The sequence below is a fragment of the Tauraco erythrolophus genome, chromosome 16, assembly GCF_009769465.1.
Source record: "Tauraco erythrolophus isolate bTauEry1 chromosome 16, bTauEry1.pri, whole genome shotgun sequence".
NCBI classification, from domain to species: domain Eukaryota; kingdom Metazoa; phylum Chordata; class Aves; order Musophagiformes; family Musophagidae; genus Tauraco; species Tauraco erythrolophus.
Genome location: NC_141480.1, coordinates 4,801,975 through 4,824,299, shown reverse-complemented (window position 1 = coordinate 4,824,299; position 22,325 = coordinate 4,801,975). Strand labels below are relative to the sequence as shown.

Genomic DNA, 22,325 nt, shown 5'->3' with positions numbered 1-22,325 from the left:
AGCCCCTTCTGCGATTCTTCTTTCACAGGATGTAATTCATGAGCTGTGCAAGTGAGGATTAAGACATGAAATGTTTTCGAAACAAAACTCATTGACCCTGTGGATAGAACAAAAATCCCCCAAACCGACTGAACAAAAGCAGTATTCCAAACAGTCCTTGCTGAAAAAAACAGTTGTCTTCCAAATTAAATAGATAATACAAAATTAAACTCAGTAGAGAGGGAATATTTGTGCCAGGTACTCTCAGATACAATTGCAGAGATATGATGTGACTTGCAATATTGTGCAAAACGTGAGTCCTCATTATGACGGGCACTACCATATATAACCAATTTCATCATCCTTATCATCATCTTCATCTTCATCATCTTCATTAGCTGCTCTTACATGAATCTTCAGTTTCCCTTCTTTGTCTTTTTTTGCTTCAGGCTCCTCTTCCAAATCATCCAACAACACAACAGATCCACCACTGCCAAAATCCCCTGAGGTTTCTTGCTCTTCTTCTGAAACAGGTGAGCAGGAAAGGTCATTCCCTCACATGACACCAAATCCCTCGCTCATCACTACCCTTGTCATTCAAGCCACTCTCATTTGCAACGTTACTTTAAAAAATTCATTGGTTCAGCTATTCAGGAAACAACCTTTACGTTTCAATTTTCATCCTGAGCTGGGATAAATTATATACCTAAAGTTATTTGCATAAAAACCTATGCATTGCTCTCCTCCTAGAGACTCAACCAATTTTAAGGAGAGTACTGACTCAGTTCACACGCATGCAGGCCAGAAAATCATCACTCATTTGCAAATACTTTCATCCCATCACAACTCTATAAACCCAGCTAAAAATATTCCACAAATTGATTGTATTTGAGTGCATAAACCATGCTCTGCACATGTAGCTACTGAACCTAACATCTGTGATGTGATTCTGGGCGCTTCAGACCTTCCAGGTCTCTGCTTTTTCTGTTCCTTCTCAAAGAAGAAAGCTGCACCCACAACCATCGCTGAAGCACTCCGAAGGAATACAGCTGGAATCTTGCTTGCCTAGGTGTAACAGCTAATTGGTGATTTCACATACCTAAATAATATTGTCCTGCCAGCGATTTTATTGGGCTTGGTTGTTAATTTATAAAATTTTACACAGGCCTTCCTTTGTCTGGAAAGACATTATTCATGAAGTCGCAGTAAATGTGCGTTCCAGAGCATACAGAACAATATATTTAATAACCATGCATAGCAATCCCATAGCCTTAATTTTAATCTAAAATACTACATTTTCCAGGCTGGTAGCAAAAATACCATCTTATCAGTGGCTTCAGCAACCCCAGTCCAAAGGACCAATATGTATATAAATGCCCCATTTGTAGTCTGGATAGGAAAACACGGGAGCGCTTTGAACACTCGTAGTGATGTTTCCCTGTTGTCACTTCGGTTATCGTACTCCATCGTACAGCAATGGCAGGGCTTACAACACTGTTAATTCCTTCGTTGTCTGCGGAAAGCACGTCATTACTCACCACAGCTCACTGTCCCTTGCTTTCTTGAGCCGGCTATCTCGTTCCCGTACTTATCGACACACCAGCACTGCCCTGTGCTGCCATGGCACTGAGTGGCTTTGTAATAACCTTCTTCGTTGCACCGTGGGATGAAAGCACCTGAATAAAACAGAAGGTATAATCAGTAACGCAAGCCTCTGTAGGAGCAAGCAGGTATACAGAGTATTGCGAACCCGCCGCTTATTTACGTGAAGATCTTTCCAACGTTGGCAAGAAAATACATGTGATTGTCTGGTGCCTAAAAGGGAGCAGAAATTATATATGATTAACTATTTTCAGCCACTCTGGTCACTGTGCAGCGCATAAATGTTGGTGCATGTACAGCTCATGGAGGGTGATGGCACGTGGTCCTAGAGATAGGGTTGGGTCTGCCCCTGAATGACTAACGTTCCCGCAGAGCCCCTTTCAGATTTAACTCCTGGTTTTAAGCTTTGCTTCTCAACTGGATTATTACCCCAACTTCATTAATTCTGCATTTCCCTTCCATTTGCACTCCTTCAGTGTTTATCACATAAGTCTTTCCACAACACTGTAATTATCCCTGGAAGGTATCTGCCATCTGCTTGCTATTCATACTAATCTCAAGCACAACTTCCGACTTGCCCAAAGTTCCCATGTATAAAAGCAGAAGTAATACATGAGCATAACCTTTACAGAAAGGCACAACAGGATTTGAAGTCAGAAAGTCTTTGGATTTGAAGCCCAAGATTTGTCTCACAATAAAACCAATATAGTTCAGTCTCGTAGAGTGTGGTTCATTCTGGCTTCTGCAGACAGGGAAGCTCTCAGGAGAAACCCATTTTACTGTTCCCACCATTTTCAGCAGCTACAGCAAACGTACTTCAATATGAAAAGCCCTCTTGTCCTTCGAGATGAGTTAGCTTGATTCCCAGGGGAGGTCAGTACAGTCATTTTCCCTCCTTTGCCAATTGCTTCAATTTGAAACATGGCAGAAACCCACCTTTGCCCCCAAATTTCTTGTCTCAAATGATTTTTGAGAAAGTATTTTTCTCCTTTGTCAAAGATACCAGTGATTTACTAGTCACGCAGTAAGTTTTTTAACTAGTTCCATGTGTATAGCACCTCTTCAGACAGTTCATGTGTCAAAGGGGCTATTTCCACTACATTTCTCACCGAAAAAAATGAATGAGAAGATGCTGCCCAAATGTCATGAAATTTGCTATATAAAAGACATAAAAGTGGAAGTCAGTCAATCACCTACACCCCCCCCCCCCCCCCCCCCCCCCCATATAATGTAAATCCTTGAATTTCCAAACTCGTTGCACTGCAGATCTTGTCTAATGTTTGAGTGCTGCTAACGGAGGTCTGAAAGATGGGAACAGAAACCTTTGAACATCTGCAGAAAACCTTGTTCATCTGATCAGTTTTGGAGACCACTTCATATCCATTAGTGAGAGTATTTTAAGTAACTTCAAAGCATGATCTTGTAGCAGGTTTGCTTATCGGTACCACCACTATGTTAATGGACAAATGTAAGCACAACGATGACTACCAAAGCCTCATTTTCACTATTTATATAAAAAAAATGGTTCTAATAAGCATTTATATGTATTCATCTTCGCAGGTTTTCATAAGTTAATGCTCAGTGTTCAATCCTTTATTTCAATATTGATTAGGTGTTTTTTCATATTCATGCTCATGTCCTCTCTCTGTTAAGCACTCCAGGTGTTTATTGGACTATACACAACTTTGGGAAAAGTGCTCAGGTGCTGATTTTGAGCTGGTGTATATCAGTGTAGCTGTACCAGTGTCACTGGAGTTCCTGTTATATCCAAGGAGCATCCAGCTCCAGGGAGGAATCAAAGGGGGAACCTCCGTGGCATTGCAGGGTGAGCAGAGAATGGCCTCTGCGTTTTGAATTCTCTCATGCCTTCGCTTTTCCTTGGGCAATGCAACCTTTCCCTTCTTTGAAACAGGCCTTTTTGCACCGTTTCACTGTGTTTCTTGTAAGGTATTAAAATGTTCCACGCTGCCTGTAGAAGCCATAAATTTAAAAATAAATTATGGCCCGGGCTCACTGCCAACATAACTGTGTGTGGAGAGGATTCACACTTTGGGTCAGAGCGAAGAGTAGAAGAGGCTTTTCCTTCTGTATGTGGAATTTGTGCCAATTTGTATGTAACACCGGAGCTTTAAATATTTAGCTACGCATACTAACGTCACAGCATTTGCCAACCATCACAGGGGAGATTACAGCATGTCCTCTCCAATGTGGTAGGTGCAGGTGATACTCTCGTGAGGATGAGAGTCCCTGGGAGCAAATGCTGCACAGCGTGATGATCCGTCCTGCAAACCCTACACAGACCAGCCCCTGTGTTCATTAGGAATGAGCTCTGCTATGCTGGAGCATGGCATCCAGACAGCCCCTTTAGTGGGAATGTTTCACCTCGTAATTTGGTTTGGCGTCAGAGAACATCTGCAGGGTTTGAAAGACAAAGGAGTTCACGTTTCCTCTCCAGAGGCTGTTGCACAGACAAGTGTGGAGTGGACCAGCTTTACTATTAAGCACTACAAAACGTTAGTCATTGCACTGAACTGCCTCAGGCTACTGAATCCTGCTTCCTCCATCTCTCTTTGTCCCATGGAGCATTTAATTATTCCATGCAAACTTGAACAGCACTGTTGCATCTACATCCTCTTTACGGATCCAGACCTGTATCTCTTTTTTTTTTCTGCATCATTTCCTTACCTATATAATACTCCCCTTCCTCAGAGGACACGGGGAGAATAATTATACGCTAAAGATAGTGAAGCACACGGGTAAAAGCCCGACAGAATTCAGTGCTAACCGGCACACGGCTCCCTGTACCAGCTATCACGTTAGCTGGATTCACAGGGCTGAGACAGAAGAAAACAGTGACGGGAGCAGAAATTTATTACCTTAGTGATGTGGGAGAAGCATTATCAGGCCGCACAGTTGTATGCTCTAAAAGTACACTCTCTGCAGTTAATTGTACTCTAGATAAATCTGGTAGGAAAAGATGAATAGTGCTGTTTACTTTTTAATTCAGTCCCCTGGGATGCTAGACTCTATTTGAAAGCCTCCAAATTCAACATATCTAATGGCAATGGCTTTGAAGTACTTCGTTGCAACTGGCATGTGTTTTGAAAAATATAGAGAGGACAAAATATCAAAAGTCATCATTTTTTATCAATGAATACAAGTTAACAGAAATCTTCTTCAAGTGTACTGTCCAGGCAGTAAATGCTGTGCTCTATATGTCAGGGACAGAGAAGGAAAGAGAATATTTAAAGGCTGGTTTCTCTGAAAATATTCATCTCTCTTTTCAAGCTTTATTGTTGCTACAAGCGTGCTTTTTGTCACGTGTATGTTTTGGTTTCCATTTGCATTGTTTTTCAGCCAGTGAAGAGAAAAGACAATGTTTTCTGCTGTATAAACAGCTATGAGACCAGATTAAAATCTCAAAGACAGGTGCCATTATGCAGGCAGACTTTCAAGGTAGGTGAAGCATAAAGTTCCTCTCTATATTATAATTTTCTAGCTTGTGGAACAACCTATGCTTGACACTTCTTGATATGTTGAGCTTAGCCACTTTTATCCTTCATTTTTTTAAATGCAGTTGACTAGAAGTTATTTGTGGTAAGGGACCATTCCTACTGCTTTTACTTTGTCATTTTACTCCTGCTATTGTGATCAGATCCCAGTGATGAGTGGTACAACTGCCTGCATGTTGTACTACCTGCAATATAGTCATCATTTTTCCCTGCACACTGGAACAAACCACTTATGTTTCAACCCAGATGACATTTATTGCATATGGCAAATAACAGCAAAGCATAAAATAAATACGGGATAGCCAAAGCTATCTATTAGGAACTGGGCTTCTTATTCTTTTAGGTGGTTTTGAAAATCATGACACCCATGAGACATAAACCACCGTGACTTCCTCCACCACAACATGCATTCGAACACAAATGCAAAATATTTACCTAATGGAGCATATATATAACTAAGCGATCAATCCTCCCTTTGCTCCCACAGCTATGAACAGCAGGAGCTCCAAAACTCCTTAATTTTTATGTGAACTTGCTATGAAAGGATGATGGTACCAAACCATAGTCCTTGTGGCCTTTGAGAATGTTTTTTCTTGCTTTAAACCAAAGAATCCAGGTTGGGATTGTACATAAGGTACCTGAACCTTGAGTCCAAATGGCAGTGGCCAGCGGGAATGGCAGGGTTTGGCAAAGACCAGCTTTGCAGAAGCTCTGTTTGCAGGGTCTGCTAATGAGGATCTAGGATCGTCAGACTACAATCTGAAGAGTGACCTGAGAAGCAGACTGCAATCTGAGAAGCATTTCAGCAGAGCTGACATGTGTCCTCTGTGCTGCAGCTAGTGATGCTGTAAGAACCTGATCCGAGCTCCTGCTGCTGGCCTGGCAGCCTGGCTCTGAGGCAAGCCAGACTCTCCAAAGGTGAAATGCAGGGCTTTCTGCAAACAGACACTTTAACCAGTACTGATATGCCCACGTGATTCACTCTTAAGTACAGGAATGCACTGGGACAGAAGTTTCAATAAGGTACCACCACATAAACGCCAGGCTATGTAATACCAGGTGATTTTAGGGTATGGAATAAGTTACTTTCAATTTACTCAGTTCAACAACTTGAGTTTTTAGCAATTAAATGGGAAAATGCCATATGGGAATTTAATTCATCTAATTTTAGATATCCATCAAAGCAGTGTAAGTTATGAATCAAACCAGGCTCCCAATAGTCAGCGAAGAGAGGGGTGGGCATTATCACATCTTACAGCACGGAGCATCCTGCAGGCCTGCCTCAAATGAGATGATACAAATTCCTGTTTTCATATACATGGGATATACTGCAATATTTTTAAGGATGATTAGACAAAATTGAACCCCGAGGAACACATGCATTGCACCACAACTGGAAGAAGACATGAACCCACTGGATATGCACTGTGGCACCTTCAGTCACCCGTCGAAAATAGAAGGATTGAGTATCAAGCAGCGTCTGTACTTACTCTGACCTAGGAGGTGATGAAGGCAGTATTAAGCTCTGTGCAGACAAGGCTTTGCATTTCTGGAGAGCTGTAAATTAGTTCTGAACCGGTTGCCACGCTGACACCTGTTCCGAACGTTGCTATCTCATTATTTGTTTAATTTCATAGTGTCAGGTCTACACTCCATGGTACATATTCCCAACTCAAAACATTAGTCTCTAATTGAAAAACCATTACTGCATATAAAGTTACAATAATCACAGAAGCTTTAATTAGTTGAGTAAATGAATAGCAAGTGATCGAACTTACCCAACAGACTCTTCCCTCTACTTAGCTTTTGAATTCTATTCATTTCATTCTGGCAAGGAAGACCTAAAATATAATGTATGAGAATCAGTTTCCAGATGGTACGGGACAGACTCTGTAATGACTGGCTTCACCACTGACATGAAATGTAGACTACTGTACACCTGGGAACGAAAGAAGCCCATATGCTGGTACTGTACTGCAAAACAAATTTATGACATTAGCTCCACTAATTAAAAAAAAAAAATCGCAACACACTGGAGTTGAGAATAGTGTTTGGGGGCCGTTTTCATTGTTAAACCGTTTTTCCTCTCTTTTCACCAAACTGACACAATGCCAGCTCTCTGATTTATGATTTGCTAATTGACTAATTTCTGCATTAATAAAAGAGTAAGTTCTTGAGCTTTCTATCAGCAATAGACCTTATTTCTAGACTGTGTGCACTGGCACTTAAGACTTCTTTGTTTGTTTTAATGATCAAGGGATATTAATACAGTTCACCTGTGACATTAAGCCTTGTTACACAACGCCCTTTCACACCAGTGCTAGAGAAAAGAGCTTTTTAACACAGCTGATTGCCAATTACCAAACTATCTCTACAACCAGATCAATCAAACCTGAAACACAGGAGGACCCAACCAACTTCTCTTCCTACTGCCAATGGCACAACTCACCGCCCGGCTTCTGGAAGCAGTAGCACCACTCGTTGTTCGAAAGCTTTCCATCTTTGAAGGAGTCACAAGAGTTGAAGAGAGGCTTGACGCACGGCTCATACTTATCCAGATAAATGGCACTGATCTCCGAGGGATCCAGCAGCAGGTCATAGTTCATGTCAAGTTTGTTGAACATCCAGCCTAAGGAATCCTTACAGATTGGTAGTATGCTGGTGTCAAATCCTGTAAGAAGAGAGGCAAATATCCCCAATCGAACCCCAGCATGCTCAACGCACAGGAATCATTGCTAAGCAGAAGACTTTCTAAATTTTTTTTGGCTAGACTCTGAACATTAACTTGACTTGCCCAAAGCTGAACAAAATTCTAAGACTTGAACTGATTGTGTAAAGCTTAAAACCCAAGCACGGCTGCAGGCTAGAGCATTACTGACACTCTTTAGAAGGCGTGGGGTGGAGAGGGCTGAGATTCATAGCTGATTACTGTAATTCAAAGTTATTTCTACTCAAAAAATTCTCACCTTTTTTTTTCTATCCTCAGTCCAAGTGGGCTGGCCTGAGTTCCAAGAAACTGAAGTGTGATGACGAAAGGCTGCATCCACTGTATTTTCAAACTAAATTGAGTCTGAATGAAATTTAAATCCTGTTTCCAGACCCGTTTCTAGTTCCCTGATCAAATTCTTTCCTACTATGCTCTCACTTTCCATCTCTTGTCCTAGCTTTTCACTCTTCAAAGCCCTTCCTCCTGTGATGGACAACAACATGCTCTGATCTGGACTGTGAGCTGTCAGGGGGAGGCAGGGAGAGAGAAGGGACGAAGGGCATCTTTTGCTTGCCCCACTCTGAAGAATGGCACTGCTTCAGCTGCAAGCTCCAGAGAACTGCATGTGCTCTTCTATGCCATACCAGCACCATTCCTTCTTGTGGCCTCCAGGATTGTGCAGCAAAACACAATTCTGCTCTTCTAGCACTTTGAAAACCATCATCATCATTCATTTTAATAGCTCAAATCCTTAAAAGACTGCAGCAGCAGCAGCAGTATCACAGAAAGACTGTCATGCATATAGATAGCCACAATGTATAAGGGATACATGTTCCATTATTCTGCAGGCTCCACAAAAACAGTGGCATTGCTTTCTTTCACAAACAAGTCAGGGCACTATAAATCCATACTGCCACTGTATTTTCAATGCTTGGTACAAACATGGACTAATTTCCAAGTTATCTATGATGCAAGCAAATACATTTGTAACATAGAGCTAATAAATCTGAAAATAAGGATATTGTTTTCAACAAGGACTCACAAACAGGTTACATTGGCTGGGGATGTACAGGCACAGAGGGACCCTGAACCACGTACCCTGGGCACCGCACGCTCACACAGTTTCAGCTGCGTGTGATAACCTGCCTGGGCACTATTCATTCCACTATGGGCCATGTCAAGAAGTCTGACGGGCTTTTTCCTTTCGCTGCATCTTTCATTGAAAGAGGTCAAACTTAGCCTTATCTGCTGTAAGTGTCAAGTCCCATTTCAGGATGCTGCTTTGTTAAAGCAAAACCTAAGATGTTGCTGGACTCACGCTGACAGTTTGTCCAAGCTCTGCAGCCTACCTGCTATTTCAAGTATTAATCCAAGGGAGGGCAGTGCTTTGTGCTGGAAGCTGTGCTTTTCGTATGCAACTGTGGCTGAAGGTTGTCAGTGAGATGGAGGAACAATCTGAAGGGTTAACTAATGGGACGGTTTATGTCATTCATAATACATGTTTCTCTGAGAAGGGAAAAAGGTAACTCATTTCCTCAGGGCTAGAGGCAGCTCAGGCGGGGAAGAAAGAGATCATGCTTGAACATTTCATCGTGTTTTTGTGCCGTTATCCCCTCTAATGTTATCTAAGCGAGTTTGAGCACAGTGAAAAAGGCTGTGTGAACAGAGTGGGGAAGAAGCCTGCTTGCCTTGCTGAAGCAATTAGGAATATTGACTTCAATTACTTTATTCATCTGAAGAAGGTAAGCAGGATTTGGTCACTGCAGACTCATTGATAAGAATCCCTCACTTTGTCTTTACAAAGCACCGAGGAGCAGAGCACGCAGTCCTGCCTCGTGCCGGTGTTCGCTGTGCCTCATTCCCCACCACGGGGCAGGGTAGAACTAGTCAAACAGGCAGGGGTGGATCATTCAGTTGTATGGTGGAGCAGGGACCAGTACACGCTTCGGCTACCCCAGTTTAACAGTTTCCAGGGGAAAAACAGCTGGATTCCCTTGGCTGCTCTTTTCCTGCACAGATGCCCTCTCTGGCGATGGTCTTTACGCCCTGTCGTGGCACTTACTGCTGCTACGGTGAATAACTACAAGGTCTGTTCTACAACCACTTGAGTACTGTACGTGTTGCTCAGCCCCGTGGGTCTCTAAAGGTCACCTCCTAAGTGGCAAGGATCAAGGCAGGGAGGAGGAGATCCTGGCGTGAACTTGCCCCTGACAGTGTCTGTGGATTATTTCTGAGTCTTGTTTTCCTCCCTGCTGGGAAGTCTTTATCTGTGTGTACAACATGCACCCAGGGACACAACAGTGCCCTCGGTACTGAGGTGTCTGAGCAGATCACAAGATAGTGACTGATGTGAATACGAAGCTGCTCTGTGACATACCATCAGGGCGTGGATGCAAGATACCATCATGAAAGGTCACTTACGATGACAGTTAATTACATTAGTTGAAGAGTTTTTTGATTGTAATTTCTTATAAAGAAGGGAGCTTTCACTATTGTGACCAGCGTTCCAGGTTAGGTTTATTAAGAGGCTGCATTATTAAGCAGTGCTTCATTATTAGACAGCGTGGTCTGGAAGTCTTTAAACATTACAGTGGTAGGTGCAACAGAAAGCCCTCAGCTAGATTCTATGATGGTTATTGTCAGTGAAAAGGTTAGTTCTTTAATTGCCCCTCAGTATGTGGTTGAAGGTGAATAGCATTATCTACCTCTACTTCATATTGTCTCCTGATAAAGCTACTGCCCATAAATCACTTTTTGCAATGCTGCATTTGCAGCCCAAACCCAGCAATCCTGGATGATCTTGGCACCCAGCAACAGGAATGAAAGCAAAGTGTGCCTTGAGTGTGCAACGCAGGCACTGACTCAGTGTCTAACCAGGGCAGCTGATGGAAAACAGTTCTCAGAGCTCATCTGCCTTCACCGGGAGGTCACTGTGCTCCCATCAACTTGGTGAAGCCAAGTGATGTTGAATGAATTAACTCCTTGTTAGAGTTTTTTGAAATACTTGCTTATAAACACGATGTGATTATGTTAGATGAAATAAACCACATACTGTAATTCTGTGATGAATTAAGTGCTTGGTTAATAGGCTGGACTTCTAGCACAACAGACCTGCAACAACAGTAACCTCCATAAGAACTTTTCTGCATCTTTCTGTGCATCAGCGCAGCCCTGCGGTGCCCATGGGGAGAAGCAAGAGAATGGGGCAGGCTTCATAGCCCTCCTGCTCTTGGCTCCTTGGCAGAGGCTGCCAACACAGATGCCAATTAAAGTCAGTTGTGGTGGTGGTTGCTCTCATTTGGACACCTGCTCACAAGGACCTGGCTTGAGACCACTGTGTTTCTCATTCCAACTGACAGCTGTTCAGTGTCCTAACAACTTTCATTCACTACAGATTTGGAAGGAAATCAAACCAGTGACCTACATGTGAAAGTCTCATATCCTATTAATACCTAAAACGCTCCATCTCCTCTGAATTAAAATGGAATTAAATTTAAAAAAGTCTTTAAGTGAAAATCGTAATTAAAAATAAACACACCTTCTGGCACATAAAATTATTTTCCCCCTTCAAGAGTTGACTTACATGAGTAAGTTTTATTTTATTAAAGTACACTACAATTAAATTAACAAGGGAATAATTAACCTAATTTCCCCCATCACTTAAAATAAAGGAAGGAGAAGAAAGGTTCCCCAGAAAAAATCCTTTATACTGCATAGATCTCTAGTAAAAGAAAAACAACTCCCACTCCAACCAAAGAGACTATCTAGCTGCAATACGGGAATGTTACGAATTATCAACAGGCTCAGGAGCAATTTGAATCTGATCTTACTACCTAATTAGTTTTATTATTTCCTTATGTCAAAGCATGTCCCAGAGTTGCTTATATTATTTATTGAGGAGATTCCAATTGTACAAAGCCTGCAGAAAGACAAAGTTCCTGGCCTACGGTGCTTTGCTGGGATCTGGCAGATAGCTCACTGAATGATAGTTTGAGATTTCAAACACAATGACTTGTCCTCATTCTTTTTCTTTCAAGAGAGTGTGTTTTTTTTTTTTTTAAAGTGTACTTTTTTCCTTCACCTGGGGGTGAACTTAATACACTCAAAAAGCTTATTTACACTCACAGTAACATCTTGAAAATTTAATGTAGCATAGAGAAATCTCTGCTGGAACACCTTCTCTAGACAGCTGATGTGTCCAAGGCATCTTAGTCATCGCATCCCACCATCTGTTCCTTTTACTGCCACAGGGGCATACCCAAAACGGATTACTTTGAGGATGCGTATGCCTTTTAAGACTCTACAGGCATAACCAAACCAGTTCAGTTTAATGAAGTGATCAGCCTGGTGAGGAGGGCAACACATGCAGAGCAATAAAAAAAGGGCAATGCATACATCAGAGCGTATTTCCAGAGCTGTGTGTGTCCTGTTTGGTAGGATTCACACAAATATTTGTTTTCAGCTTGGGTATGTGAACTTTGCTTTGAATTTTGAGCCTTGTTTAAGATGTCTTTCATTTTTACAAATGTTTGAAGTTAGAGGAAGCCAAATACTGCTGTCCTTACTCTGTGTGTATATTCAGTGCTTCCAGAGAGAACTGGAGCTGCAGAATTTGACACATGCAGATTAATTCATGAAGACTGTTACAAACTCTTAAAAAGAAAAACAAGCCCAAGTTTTGTGGCATTCAGAAACGATTCAGGCATCTTAACTTGTAAAGTTTCTTTCTTTTCTTTTAAACTGACATACAAGAAAATAAGAAAATGTGCCAAACTAAGTCAACAGTCTAAAAATGAACATTGTTGAGATCAAGTGTTTAAGATCATCAAGGCAGCCTTTCATATAAAAGCTGCCAGGAATCAAACTAAACTAAAAAGAGATAACAGCTCCTCTGTGAATCAGAGCAAACACTGCAGAATTGCCAGGAATGTTTTTCTCACTGAAATTGCTTCAGCAAAAAAAAAATAAAAGACCCAACACCTTTAGGAATGAATTTGTTCTTAGGCATTTGCTAAGTTCCTCATGAGCAGCCCACAGGTCATCTGCATGAAAAACATCCTTTTGACAGTCTGATAAAATGATATCTCATGTGCTCCTGGGCCCCAAGGACTTCAGACAAAGTTTTAAGTCTCTGGCGTTTTCTGTCATGGGGTATGAAATTAATTCACATCTTGAAGCCATGATTAGCTGTACATCCAGTTGCCTTTTTGCACTACGGTTTGGCTTCCCCTTGCATGATAACACCCTTTTTTGGAGTAGCGTTTAAGAAATAAGTAGAACACGTGGTTTTAAAGATACTGACTTTGTTGTAAATACTATTAAAAGTAAGTGACATACGAAAAAGATCGTTTACACAAAATGTGGCTTCTTTCACCACATAGTTTTAAGATACAATTACTTGGCATTAATGAGGTTTGACCGTAGTTTTGAGCAATGTAGCCCAGGGTATACACTGTCTCTTTTGGAAGAGGCAATTTATTGCTACACAAACTCAAACGTAGCAGAAAAGAAGAATGGCTGTGGAGACACAGACCAACAGCAAATGCCCATCCTGATGTGCTGGGTCTGCTCTACTGCATGTTTAGCTTCTTCAGCCTCTCACTACAGAGAAACTAGGGACTGGGGTCAAAAAAGTCGTAAAAGGGAGCAGTTGACTGAACCCTTTAAATTTGTGTGTGCAAACCCTGGTTTTGGACACCTTGTACCAGAGAATCAGGGCAGTGAAGTGAAGGTGAGTCACACACCAGGATAAAATTTGCACATTCTACTTTGCAACCCAGGGGCCCGCGTGTTTTGGGACATACTATTTAAAAGGATTAATGAGTCCTTACAGAAAATAAATTCGCATCTGCTCTCTGATGAACATGACCTCTTTTGATGCTGTTATCTGAATCTTTCCCCTCCCTGGTGGGTAAATGACATCAAAATCAGTCATGTTGGCTAAACCCACAGAGAGCAAATGTCCTCTAAAATGCTCATTTTCTTCCTTTCCTAAAAAAACCCCAAACATCAAAGGAAGCAAAGATGGTGTTATTAAATACCTGGGACACAAAAGATTCCAGCTTTCCACACCATTTAACTATTTCAGCTCACTGACTGCAATGCAGTTGCTTTTATTATCCTTTCTCTTCTACAAGGCATTTGTTAGCAAGAAAGTGCAAAATAAAATCTAAGTGAGTCTTTTCCAACATTGGCATAATTTTCCTTATGCTTGTATGCCATGTTTTTGGCTCACGCCGCTGACATTGGAACAGAAAATGCTGGGAGGTAAGCATATGCCACAGCCCATCCCCAGGAAGTGACTCGGATGCAGTCACGCCGACTTGGAGGATCACGGAGTTCAGCTGTACAGACATGAACTGTGTTACGCCAGTTAACCTCAGGGCTTGAGAAGAGTCCCTGAGCAGTTTTATTTACTGGTGTAGACGTGACCTCCATGGACTTCAGACACCATTATTTGCCTGATTAACTTGTAAAGGTGTCTCTGCCTCTGACTGCCAGTTTTCAGAGCAGCTTGGGCCAGGGAGAGTACAGAACGACCACGGCTCCTTTAGAAAACGGTCCAGCAATTTATTTGCAGGATGAGGTCTCCTGCGTATCTGCTTACTCGCTGGCACCTGCTTGACATGACACTGCAGCCCCAACAGCTGTGCCCGGCTGAACGCGCTCGCAGGCTGGGAAGCTGCCTACAACACTCAAAGCTCAACGGGAAAGGTGTTTTCTTACTGCCTTGTGCCATCTCCGAGCTTGTTGGTTTGATGACACGATTCGCATCCTCGTGAAGAGCGCCGAACCAGTCTTTTAGTCGCGACGCGAGGCTCCTCAGTTCCTTGTCTGTGCAAGCTGGAAAAAGAACAAAGGACTGGTTTGAGTCAAGAGCACCAGCGAAAAACCCTTCTCCAGACAGTCTATCAGAAAAATACTGTTTATGGTTGTAAAGTCCTTGTTAAGAGCTCTGAAGTAAAAGAGAAGGTTAGGGAAAAGGATACAAGTTAAAAAGAAAATGTAAGTAATAATGAATTATAAGTTGTACTCGGGTATCTCCTCAGTAGGTGGCATGATTTGTGATGGAAGAAGTGACACGCGGAGCTATCCGTAGGTTCTGGATTAGAGCTATGTGACTGTTTAACTTCAATGTTTTCACCTTTTAGGATTTCAGAGAAAAGTATCAGTCAAGCAGATGGGGAGGAGGGACATACTTGTCTAGACACACTACTTGAACAAGATGCTAGGAATAATTTATAACCACATTTGGCTTGGTATAAGGCTATTATCACAGTAATAGGAAGTATAGATACTTATTTATATACATAAAAAGGAAAATTGTTATGTTGCTCTAGTTCTCCTGCAAATGAGACTTTGCCACCTCTGAAGGTTGTCAATTCCTTTTTGTTAGCTAGGTAAACCATTTCTTTTCTTATAAATTTTTACTGAGAAATATCTAATTTTCCCATAAATTTCCGCCAAGAGATTGATGTCCAGCTGAAGTAAATATTTTTAAGGAAGAAAGTTGCATTAGTCACCAGTTTCTGTCATAAAAAATATTCTTGTTCCTGTATCATGTTTAGTGCTTAAAATTCACATGCTCAGATAATTTTATTATTCCGGCTGTGCACTCATTCTACATTTTAAATCACATTTCTTGGAATACAGAGCAAGATTTTATGCCACAGAGGCAGACATCCTTCACAGGGCAAGCCACAATATGTCTTCTCCAATTCACTGCACATTATAATATTCCTCCATCCACCTTATTGAAGAACAATTGATTCCCACAGTTTGTCTTCCCAAGTTAAACTCACCGCTCCACTGACTGCAATGAACTCACTGATATCTCAGGGCTGTGGTGAGTATTTGTTCTCAAAGAGTTTTTTGGGGTCAGAAATAATTCTGAAGTTAAAAATAGGACATTATAGCTTTTTCTAAGTGCAAAGTTTTTTAGCATTTGAGGAGGGGGGAGAAAGAAAGATTTTTCCCATTGTTCTATAATGCTGAAAGAGTTTGATAGGTTTTCCTATTAAAGATAAAAATACGCAGATCACTATCCCACTAAGGTTGAGTCTAAGTAAAGAAAAATGAGGTCTTAAAGAAAAAAACCAATTAATGTAAAAGAAACAGAAGACAACGTGATATTAACTGTAAAGTGGCTTATATCACCGAAAAACCTTATCACTTTATTTTCTCACTTACATTAACATTATATTTTACTTACTGTAAACTATCTTTGCAAGTTCAGACAAAAATCATGGAGTGACAGGATTTTTGAGCCCACCATGCCATCTTTTCTGTAAGGAACATCTCACGCTGCTATTGTTCCTTAGCTGTTACTCACAAAGTCTTTTATCAGAGAAAAATCACAACACAAGCAATAGCAGAACAAATTCCATCACTCTGCCTGTAACAAACCCCCATTAGGAGATGTTGCCTGAAGGGGTGAAGGGTAGGAAGAAAAGTAATTTTACAGGTAATAAATATTCAGGAATGAACTAAGTCTAGAGAGGCATGAAAGAGTCCTTATTTTGTGAATTTAGATCCACGAAGATAAAGAAATTTCTGTCATGTACTAATTTCAACGGGAGATGGGCACCTAAGTACATGTTAAACATGATGGGATGGGAGATGCTGTTCCTGCATCCCTGTGGAATCGTTTTCAGTCAATTTTCATCAGACATAACTTTTGCCAAAATATTCTCAGACAACCACAGTGACATGAGAGACCACAGTAGCCTCCTTCTCAATAACTTGTCTTCGCAAATGTTTTCTGAGAAGGAATGTACCGATAATCACATCACCTTTATGAACTAAGAGTAGGCAGTGTCTTTTCTTTCCTTCTGCCAAGCAGTCTCATCCTTTGAAAGTCAATTTTGCAAAGGAGAAAAGAGAAATATAGTGCATAAGTGTTGTTTAGCCAATACCTCGTACATGACAGGTTATCCGTATGTCCAGAGTATTTCACAAATTTATCTCCAGTCAAATCCACACATGGAAACCCAGCTTTAAGTACTAATTGTTTTCAAGTGGTTGAAAAAAAGAGGATTCAGTTGTCCAAGAAATGAATAGCGCAGTTTCATTGTACAAACCTCCTACTTATTGAATACCTATTGTGGCACATGACATCTTTAGGAAGCCAAGGCTGGAACTCTGGACTACGTACACCCATTCTGGTGCCTTCCTGACACCCTCATCATGCCTTCTGTGTAGGTGTACTGAGCTTCACAGATTTTAAGTCAACAAGTCACAGGGAAAAAAAAAAAAAAAATCACCGAAAATACCCTCTAGGGCTCTTTTCCTTATTCGTATTTGTGTTCTTCCAAATACAAAGATGATGCTAGACACCACAGAAACCTGAGGTAAGTCAAATGCTCTCAGGGATGCCCTATTCGCTCTCAAACTCGCAATGGCATCCTGCCAGTGCAGAGTGCCAGGCAGGAGGCTTGGGGCACCCTTGTCTCCTCTCCCAGCCTCAGCACCCTGCAGGATGGCCTTCCCAGGGAAAAACTAACGTCTCTAAAAGAAATGTCACGAAGTGGTAATTTGGTTTAAACGACACTGACTGAGGTAATTTGAATCTGTGCTTTTAAACTGCAATAGAACACAGGATTGAACGCACAATGCAGGTGGAACAGAAGTAGATTAAGTAACGGTAAATCAGACTTGAAATGATTTCTCTGTATAGTCCAGCCAATCAAACATGTCAGGATCTGTAAAACGCCACTCATAACGAAGTCATTGCATTTTTTTTTTTTTTTGCTTGTCTGTAATGCTAACTGTGCCGAGAACCAGCTTTTAACATGTACATGGACATTCTCACATCAGTTCTCTGCCATTACCCAAGTGCTGCAATCCATGACTTACATCAGCTCGGTCATACCCTACGGCTGCTTCAACAGCCACAGGACCGCTGTATCCTCCTGTCATTCCCTAACAATATTCCTCTTGATTTTGTTGGAGTAGGAATAGGCTTTCTGTCCCTTCTATGCCGTAGCTTCCCCGAAGACTGCCTCATTCACTCTCTCTGAGGGCAGCCTTGAAAAGCGGACCCTGGATGATGCTTTCTCTTGTCTTCACTGCCACACAAACCCTGCAGACTTCCTTTGGAATTTGGTCTGAGGCACGACTTGACAGTAAGCCCAGAACTGGAGTCTTCTGCATTCTGGGCAGGATTTTTTTTTGAGAATAAGTGAGATATTCCTTAATTATGTTGCTTAAGGATGATTCAACAGTGGATATTACATTGAGGTTCTCTCTTAGGACTGCAGCCTTTCTTCACAACAATAACTGCTGTTTCACAGGTAAAACAGGAACCAACTGTGCTGTTAATATGTAGCGAATAATAAATTTCCTCATGAGACTTCAAAAACTTAATGCAAAGTTCAGTTAAATTTCAAGTATTTCATGCCCTCGATCTCGATTCTCCTGCACATTAAAACAGAGAGAGTAATATTTTACATTTTTTGTATCAAATTTGATTTTAATGCTACCATGCATGGTTAAAAAGATTCTGTCTCTCTACCTAATGGAACTGCATTCTATTTTATTTAGTTTATTTGAACGATTTCAGAAGTCTCTAATCATTCTGAATTTGTTTGTTTTGGGACACGTTATTTTAGACACGTCAAAGTAGACTGACATTCAGAGGGCGTGAGTTTAATACACGCAAAGTCAGGCGCAGCCTCCAGCTGGGTATCCAGGAACCAGAGCATTTAATGGTTTATTTCTGGTGGTAGAGCCCGTTAGTTACATATCAAACAATTAAGAAGGAGGCTCTAAGGAAGAGCAGACCCAAGATCCTCATATATAAATTAGCATTAGTATAAGTTATAAAGCGTTTCTAAGAACCCTCTTCATGAAAAACACAGTGCAAATGTACCTCTTTACTATTAATATAAGTTTCAAGCAACGTTTCTCAGATGAGAAGAATAAGGGTGTAGGAGGAGTAGATGTGATAATGGGTCTCTTGCTATTTTAAGATCTATAAAGAGAGAACACGTAGGTTGCAAACCATCGGATACTGACATGACTTGAAGCACTGATTTAAAAATCTGGGATGAAGAGAAACACCAAGGGAGGAACCTCTCCATAGCCCCTCTCTAGCAACTGAAATCTGTCCAGTCAACTGTCAACAACCATTTACAACTCTAGTGCTGTGAAAAAGACACAAGTACAAACATATGTAAATACACATTTTGACTTCTGTGTGTATTTCATAGATTTCTAGGTTGGAAAAGACCTTAGAGATCATCCAGTCCAACCATCCCTAATCCCCCATTAAACCATATCCCTAAGTAGATCATCCACCCTTTTCTTAAACACATCCAGGGATGGGGACTCAACCACCTCCCTGGGCAGCCTATTCCAGTGGCTGACAATCCTTTCAGAGAAGAAATACTTTCTAACATTCAACCTGAATCTCCCCTGACTAAGCTTATACCCATTTCCTCTTGTCCTATCACCGATCACTAATGTAAAGAGCCCTTCCCACACCTCCCCACCATCCCTTCTCAAGTATTTGTAGGCCGTAATCAGGTCTCCCCTCAGCCTCCTCTTCTCCAGGCTAAACAGCCCCAACTCCTTCAGCTGCTCCTCATAAGTTTTATTTTCCAGCCCCTTGACCAGTTTAGTCGCCCTTCTCTGGACCCGCTTCCAGGAGCTCAGTATCTCTCTTAAAGCAAGGGGCCCATAACAGTACACAAGATAAGAGAATCTGGCTTCAAGATAAGAGAATCTGGCTTCAATTCATTTCCTAAACCTTTTAAAAAGGGAAAAAACAGAAGATTTTATTGTTATTTTATCGATGGCACCGAAAGTTCTGCCTTAGCAGCCCTCTGATACAAGGTCCCCACATCACTTCAATTGCTTGATCCTGTACTGCCAAGGCGCTCCGATGACACCCGTTCGCGGCCCATGACTTCTCTGCTGCTGGTACGAACGGGGACGGTGGGGCAGGTTGGTTAACATCTCGCTCGTTGACTGGATCACAGCGCCCTGAATCTGATGTGGCAGTGGGACCAGGAGCAGTGGCAGAATCTGTCACTTCTCTGAGTCATGGCAATGCAAACGCAGGAGGAGGATCTACTTGCTGCTGGATCCTACCGACATCCTCGGATCTGAATCTGCAGATGTTAAGAAACATCCCGCAGAAGTGATTTAATAGCAAGCACTGAAAGTGCACATTTATTCCCAAGGGTGAAGCAATTGGTCCAGCAGTTATTTATTCCTAACAAACTGAAAGCACTGTTGCTAAATATCTATTTTCACTAAGCAGAAAACATTAATCTGACCTAATGCAAAGCCATTAGCATGCTGTAAAGGCTCAGGTTTTTATAAGTGTTCTTCCTTATGGACTTTTCCAGCTCTAAAGATACTAATCTACACACACTGGTGGTGAAAATTAACAGTATAATATTTAACGTCGCTCTTTTGGAGAGGGACTTTTAAAAGTGCTCAGTGCCAGAAATCAACATTAAAACTGAACTTGCCTGTGGAAGCTTCAGATTAAATCAATATTGAATGTTCTCTCACATCCCATTTTTACTCCAGTCTAGCAAAACAATATTGTAAAATCTCCAGCCGCTAACAACACAAACCTTATAACTCATCCTGCAGTTGACTCTAAAGAAAACGTCGTACTGAGGAAGTGCATCACTACATTGCTGCTTTAATGTCTCGCTTGCTGCCATAATGTTCTGACACTGTTTGACAAGCAAGGAGTCCATATCGTCCAGAAAAAAGTTACAGCGATACGTGACACTGTATTTCACAACAAGCAAGCTATGCAAAATGATTCACAGACTGTGTGTAGTGTGTTTTATATCATTTGACTTCCCTGTCATCTGTCTAGCGTGTATCTGTTGCCTTATTGTTACTATTATAGTAATCATACAAGTAGTACTACATTATTACCAATTACATATGGAGAGACTGGTTCTTTGGGTTCATATTATTGTTATACAATATTAAATAGTCTCTTAGGTAGAGACTGAGGAGCAAATTCTTTATTCTGTGAATGCCAAAGAGGTGGAGCATATGAACATTCCCTGAGAGCTGGGCTAGTTTCAATTGTTTCTGTACTGTAGAGGAAAGGAAACTGCAAATGCAGAGAAATTAAAAAAAAAAAAAAAAGTAGAAGTTTTAAAAAAGGCGTATTAGCTACTGAGGTTAATGTCCTTTCCATGCAAAGTAAATCTGCTATAAAAGAATTCGGCTTAGGAACACGTCACTAATTTTGAGTCACCTGCTTAAAAAGATGCAAATGTCCTACCATGGAGCAGAATCAATGTGTGTGGTCAAGGTGACCAGCCACACAACATGAATAAAAAATGGAAAACATTGCAAGAGAGCCCATCCCAATCCATAGCCTGAAATTTCAGACTTGGAGTTCCCTGAGCAGCAGGAGGGAGTGGATGCATTCATGGAAACTAGCCTTGCTTCCTGCTTGGCTCGCAAGCAGAAAACCAGCTGCATTTGTAAGACACATTAGTTGTAACACGCAGTTCAGTCATTTGTCCTGTGAGCCTGGAGGACAAGTCCGTTTAGTTTTGATTAAAATGTGATATAGGACAAACCTACATGACATTGCCCAACACAGTGATACTATATTCCTCCAGTTAGAAATAGGACAGGCATAGTTTCAACAACTCAGAAGGAAAAAAGAAGTCTCATTTGTGTATTTTTGAAGACTAGCGTAACAGGTGCAAAGTTGTATGGTAAAAAACATACTTAAAACCACTATAACAACACTATTTAAAGAGGTTTGATGTAAATGTATCATAGCACGGAAGCTGACAGGAGATAATGTTCATCGTTTTTACTAAGTAATAATTTTCATATTATTCTTTGTATAAAAAGAAAACGTGGCAATTTTGACCACGCTCTCTCTAACAAACATCACTATATTTTCTCTCTTGCAGGTAAGTCAACAACTTATTTCACCCTGCTATAATTGCGCCTGTATGTGTGTGGATTATCACAATAGGCTTTAAAACTAAAGTAAAAAAACACGTTATCAGCTTTCAGGCTTCAGGGAGTGGGTCTGCTCCCAGCCATGCAAAACATAAAGTGTGTTCTAAGAAGTGCTGCTGCAGCAGCTGATTTGAAAGTAAATATCAAGATAAGCACAGCGCTGTGCTAAGGCTCTATTTCAAATGCCACCACGTGCACATGCACAGAAACACAAACACGTATATGTGACTTGTAGATGACTCCCAGTGTTTTATCTGTGATGTTTTGGTGATGCAATTGTGGCAATAATTACCTTCACAAATACTTCACCGTTCTTGGTTGGAAGGGGCAATGCTCTTATTGGCTGTTTTCATTGAGGCCTCAGGCAACTTCTTATAACAATAAAAAATGAAGTACTATGCCAATAATTTTATGAAGTAGAAAGGAATGGATTGTTTATTATTACTATGAGGAAAGGTATTGCATTTCAAACATGTCTTGCTGGTTCAATAAATGAAAGTCTTTCATTTAAAATCCCTCCTAAAGTCACCACTGTTTCACGACAAAGTTCTAGGTGGGTTCGT

The 22,325-nt window shown here is 41.2% G+C and overlaps 1 protein-coding gene across 1 annotated transcript in view; it reads right to left on the bottom strand.

Annotated features, from left to right (window-relative positions):
- Positions 1–315: 315 nt before the first annotated feature.
- The window catches only part of SPOCK1 (SPARC (osteonectin), cwcv and kazal like domains proteoglycan 1), a 314,902-nt gene continuing 292,892 nt past the window's right edge, over positions 316–22,325 (bottom strand). Inside the window, exons 6-10 of the mRNA XM_086621457.1 lie at positions 14,527–14,643; positions 7,543–7,764; positions 6,872–6,934; positions 1,518–1,655; positions 316–503 (exon numbers count right to left, since the gene is read on the bottom strand). Coding sequence (XP_086477583.1) covers positions 316–503; positions 1,518–1,655; positions 6,872–6,934; positions 7,543–7,764; positions 14,527–14,643 — 728 coding nt within the window. The remainder of the gene's footprint in view (positions 504–1,517; positions 1,656–6,871; positions 6,935–7,542; positions 7,765–14,526; positions 14,644–22,325) is intronic.